A 5,884-nucleotide genomic window follows, 5' to 3' on the forward strand; every position below is an offset into this window, starting at 1 on the left:
ACTTCGTTATAAATATCTAAATCGCAGCCAAAGGTTGACAAGCTTCTGTAGTGTCGCATTTATCAAAAAGTACATTAGCAAAGGCAACAATACTCTATTTCAGAATGTGCGTATCGAGGGCTATTACTCTTCTCAGCAGTTTCCTTTAGCTTCAGATGCCATAAAGATAAGCTGCTCCTACACGAAGCAGTTATCTATTGTGATCGCTTGCCCGTTTTCGAACGAGCTCTCTTGATATGTTTTACAAATGTAGATTTTTAAGTTTTATTTTTCATCACAAAGACATCCAGAAATAGCTGGCTAATTTTTAAAGACACAAGTTTATTCAAATGTAATAATTTAGATAAATCGTAGTATTAGTTTTAAAAAAAATAGTCTTATAATTTGACACTAATTAGGCATCAATCACTGTCATAACGGATCATTAGGCTATCTTATAGGATACATATACATTGTTTTAGTAAATAAGAGCTAAAAATTAAAAAAAAAAAATAATGGAATACGAATAAGTTATCAATACGAAAATAAAACAGGTCTGCAGTATGTATATATTTTTTAGGTGTAAATATTTTCATATGAATTGAGGAGGTTGAAGAATATTATATTTTTACTTGAACCTATTTAAAGTTTTCGATACATATAAACTCTTTATTAAAATAATTCATAGATAAATGTATATAACACTGCAATAAAGACGAAAGACACAATTTGACACGTCATTGTTTGCACTTTATTTAACTGTTAGATATAACCAGTAGAAGAATGTTCATACTACTGGAGAGCTACGAGATTCGAATTTGAATTAAGAAATCTTTGACATAAAATAATAATGCTTTTCATTTAAATACGCGTATAGATTTGTTGAAGAATGTGATTGTAGGATTAATAATGATTATAAATGTGAAACAGGCTGTGAAACCCATCATGGTGTATGCTAGGGGAGGTGTTGCCCAGTTTCTAAAACCACCCTTGTCAAAACCGTAGCAGAGGGAGATACCGGATGTAACGAACGCTACAATACCGAAGCAGATATGTGTGATCTTAGAAAGGTTTCCGGAGAGACATTTGCGAAACTCATAGGCATAGAGCGATGTTAATCCGTTCACGAGACTCACAGCAGTAAACACCATAGCTACCAGACCTGTAAAAATATATTCTTATGTTACTATATTTCAAAAGTATATACTTTTTTAATACAAATTAAATAGAATAATCGATGGAACTTACCAAATTGGCCATGTAAAGTGTCCCAGTTCACAGATTTAGTTAATGCCATTATTATACTACCAGCAATAGCAAGAGCAGAACCTACAACTTGCATTACTGTGTGTGCTCTGCGTTTGTCTACGAATGTAAGACTATCGGCCCATCCGCTGTTAGGACATAAACCGATGATTGCTTCGGCCATTAGTAGTTGATACTGAAATGAGTGTAATAATTATAATCATAACTAGCTGACTCGGCAAACGTTGTCTTGCTGCTAAACGCTATTTAAAAATAGGGGTTGGTGGTAGAAGGGTGAAAATTTAGGGTTGTATGTATTTTTCAACGCCAAATCATAATAAAATAAAAAATAAACAATTTATCTAAAAATTTAAAAAAGACAATTTAGGGTCTGGACTACCCTTAACATTTAGGGGGATGAAAAATAGATGTTGTTCGATTCTCAGACCTACCCAACATGCACACAAAATTTCATGAGAATCGATCAAGCCGTTTCGGAGGAGTTTAACTACAAACACCGCGACACGAGAATTTTATATATTAATTAAGATAATTATAAATTAAGAAAACAATAATAAACTATTTAATAAAATTGATCATAAAATTGCATAAAAAAAGTGAAAAATAAATGTAATACTCACGCCGATCACACACAAAACAATATGTAGATAAAACGCACTGAGTTCGCCTCGAAACGAATAAATAATTGAAACTCCTACTACAGCTCCAATTAATATATGAGCAAGCAGATTCATTGAAGATTGGAATATATTCAAAGCATAATTGTTAGTATTTTCTTTAGTAATTTGCTGTCCATGATTAATATGCTTTGAATTATTGATATTAATCTCAGGATCAGCGTTGAAATCGGTATCCGTTGCGTTCGGAGGCATTTTCGAAATTCGTGTGTCCGTCTCAACTTCGTAGAAACAATTGTGTTTGTGATATTAATTTAGTTCATTTATATTACAGAAGAGAAGTCAATCACTGGATAGCTTATCTTAATCTACGAAAGATTGCAGACGTTATATATAATCAAGGGTTCTTAAAAATGAATCGGTACGTAAATAAAAAACTTATACATTTTACAGTTTTCAAATTAATTGATTACGTGTACGCAAAACGAACAAAGTTTATTGACAGAATTCTGGGTATGACTTTTATTTACAGTAAGATTGTTGAAAATTAATTATATAAAAAAAGAAAACAAAAAACCTGACTGCTTGCTATTTATCTACTTGGAATTTAAATTTTACAAGGCTCCTTGGAAGGCCTTTTTGATGTTGAAGAATTGATCCCCCCCTCCCAGTCAGGCTGCTCAAGATTTTAAGCATTATATATTTCCTGCTGTACTCTATGTCAAAAATGTAATAGAATATTATGAAAATCCTGTTTTCTCGTTAAACGTTTTTACGTAATACAACAATAAAAAAATTAGAAACAAACTGATTACAGTTATTGTAGTACATACAGTAAATGCTTCAATTCACAAGACCTATATTTTTTTTTACTTATCGACTTATCGCGATGACATACAGTTTACGTTCGTTTTAGGTATGATTAAGTAAAGAGCTAGCTAGTGATAGCAATATTTTTAATTGTTTCAGAAAAAAAACAACGACAAAAGTGTATTTATTAATTTATTTATAAATTACTGGTTAATTGTCGAAATATTTTGAAGTTAATGTATAATCAGCGGTGGGTTTACACTAGGGGCAGGCGGGGCAAGTGCCCAGGGCGGCAAATTATTTAGAGCGGCAAAATTTTGAAAGTGAAAAAATTTTTTTTTAGCCTTATCAAGAATGTTTGTGCAGTCCTTGTGGATATCGCCACCGTGCCTCCAGAGCACGTTAAGCCGTCGGCCCTATTTGTGATACACCTGATAGCGATCGTTACTCATAGTACCGTAGTTTCCGCCAACCCTTATTGGTGCAGCGTGGTGGATTAAGCTCTGATCCTTCTCCTACATTAGGAAAGAGGCCTATGCCCAGCAGTGGGATATTAAAGGCTGAAGTGATAGTGCTTGTCACAGTCCCATTAAAAGTACCTTTTGAATTTGATTGATATCTGCCGAGTACTGACTTATGGCTTGACTTATCGCTAATGAATAATGCGTGCTTACTTGACTATTTTTTCGTGTACCCACATAGTATTTTTGGTCGATGTAATTGATGTCGTTTTTTTTTTTCGTTAGCAAGCAAACACAATTATTACTTGAAGTATTTTATTAACATGATTCATATTTATGCGATAAGTGATATAATTTTGCTTTAACTCCTATGTTACATGATGATACGTATCAAGTCGGATTGGTATCGTTTTGTTGAATATATCATCACCTATCCTACATGCACATATGCTCGTATCGTAATCTTCTATATAAATAAAAATGAATCACCAAAATTTATATTTTATATAGTAGTATGCATATACATATATAAGGACGCATATAACTCTTAAACGACTAAATCAAATTGTATATTTTTCTCGCTCGGGGTCGGCAACAAGCTGGCAATGTTCCTGGTGTAGCTGGCGTCCATAAGCTATGGTATTCTATCTGCGCTTATAACATCAAGTGGATAATACGCTTGTTTGCCATCTTTGTAATTATAAAAGAAAAGATTTATATAAAAGAAAATAAAAAATATTACGAAAAAATACGGCACGAAGTTCGTCGGTTCAGCTAGTAGATAGTAGAGATATCGCATAGTTTTCGTTGTTGTTGTTGGTGTTGTACATAAATAATTCTTCTTTAAAATTCTTTAAGTTAAAAAGTTAATTAGTTAAAATAAAAAATATATTTTTTTCATTTTGTTAATCACACTTTACACATAGCATAAAGTTAATTCCAAAACTTAGTCGTACTTAACTCGTAAAAAACATAAAACAATCAATTTTAAATCTTTAAAAATTATAATACCGAATGTACTATAATTCCACGATAAATAAATAAATGTCTAAAATAAAAGTGGTTTAAGTTATTTCTTATTACATCAGCTATTTGCCAGTGAAAGTCCTGTCAAAAATGGTGCAGTCGTTTCAGATATTAGCCGGAACAAACATACAGACATACAGGCAGAAAAAAATTGTAAATAATCTAATTTTGGTTATATGTACCGTGTCTATTTCCATACGAATTTAGTAAAAAGCGGTTATTTTAATATAACAAACAGACACTCCAATTTTATTTAATTGTATAGATGTATACATAACAGTAAAACATTAATTGTTAGTTTTAGGGTTCTTTAGTATTACATCGTCCAGATTTAGTAGATAACGGAGTAACATTGAAATTTTTTATAAACATTGAAATTTTTTTTGGCATTCGATATCTGAGAACAATATATAATTATGTTTTCCTTGTTTTTAGTTTGTTTATTATAAAATATCTTTTGTTCAACTAGGACGGCAAACAAGCTTATATAGCCTACTTAAGGGTAAGCGGTCACCATAGCCTATAGACACTTGCAACACCACCTGACACCACCTTAGGGGTCGTTTTCTAAGCCATCTCGTTAGACATCAATGATGTACGACTTATAGTTTGTAGACATCGTGCGTTCATCGTAAAATAAATCCACGTGACGTGACGTGAGTGTCATAACACCCCACCAAGGGAGGGATTATAATAGTTCGTAATTTTTTTCCGAAGTGCTCCCTCCCTATCAAAATTTACATGATGACCCTTACTACAGAAATACAACACACTTGAGAACAGTATTGTTAAGCTGTGATCTTCTGTAAGAGCTATTGCCTCAGACGGGCTGTTCCACGTTTTGACCAGGATATATCTTGCTGTGTCGTACCTGAATCAACTTACTTCTTAACCGTAGCAAGTATATTACACTTAAGTTAACATTGTTATCTTATATATAAAATTCTCGTGTCACAATGTTAGTCACCATAATCCTCCGAAACGGCTGGATCGATTTTAATGAAATTTTGTGTGCATACCGGATAGGTCTGAGAATCGGCCAACATCAATTTTTCATAATCCTAAGTTATAAGAGGGGGGGGGGGGGGGGATTAAGGGGGTTAATAACATATGTGGCAAAACAACGTTTGTGGGGTCAGCTAGTATAAATATAAATTTTAAATAGAAAACAAGCATCATAATACAAACAAAATATATATAGAAAAGTAAGTAGGTACATGCTGTACATTTATTTTTTCCGGGAGAAAAATATTTTACAATAAGAATAACTTAATTTTAAAATGTTCACTTCCTAAAAATATTTTGTGGATACAAATTAATAAAGAAATGTTTCTAGAAAATAATTGCATGGAAACGTGTTCGAATCTAAGTTTAAATAGATAATTTTTGATATATTTTTTTATTTTTTTTAGGATTTTTTTTTTTTTTTTTTTTTTTTATGTCACTAGGTCGGCAAACAAGCGTACGGCTCACCTGATGGTAAGCGATTACCGTAGCTTATAGACGCCTGCAACACCAGAAGCATCGCAAGCGCGTTGCCGACCCAATCCCCAATCCTCCCAGGAGCTCTGGTCACCTTACTCACCAACAGGAACACAATACTGCTTGAAAACAGTATTATTTTGCTGTGATCTTCTGTAAGGTCGAGGTACTACCCCAGTCGGGCTGCTCCATATTTTGAGCAGGAAATGCCTGCTGTGCCCTACCTCAGTTGAAAAAGGATTC

General features: G+C 33.0%; 1 protein-coding gene across 1 annotated transcript; it reads right to left on the bottom strand.

The window, feature by feature from the left end:
- Positions 1-836: 836 nt before the first annotated feature.
- LOC123661268 lies at positions 837-2,117 on the bottom strand. Its single transcript, XM_045596255.1, has 3 exons — positions 1,866-2,117; positions 1,228-1,420; positions 837-1,141 (listed from the first exon to the last, which is right to left on the bottom strand). The coding sequence occupies exons 1-3, from the start codon at positions 2,115-2,117 to the stop codon at positions 837-839; spliced, it is 750 nt and encodes a 249-aa protein (XP_045452211.1).
- Between the last annotated feature and the right edge of the window lie 3,767 nt (positions 2,118-5,884).

Source organism: Melitaea cinxia, chromosome 16, assembly GCF_905220565.1.
Source record: "Melitaea cinxia chromosome 16, ilMelCinx1.1, whole genome shotgun sequence".
Classification (NCBI taxonomy): Eukaryota; Metazoa; Arthropoda; class Insecta; order Lepidoptera; family Nymphalidae; genus Melitaea; species Melitaea cinxia.

Coding starts and splice junctions, on each gene's coding strand:
- LOC123661268 (XM_045596255.1), bottom strand. CDS start 2,117: ATGCCTCCGAACGCAACGGATACCGATTTCAACGCTGATCCTGAGATT. Junction 1,421..1,865: donor TTGTTTTGTGTGTGATCGGC/GTGAGTATTACA, acceptor CACTCATTTCAG/TATCAACTACTAATGGCCGA. Junction 1,142..1,227: donor CACTTTACATGGCCAATTTG/GTAAGTTCCATC, acceptor ATATTTTTACAG/GTCTGGTAGCTATGGTGTTT.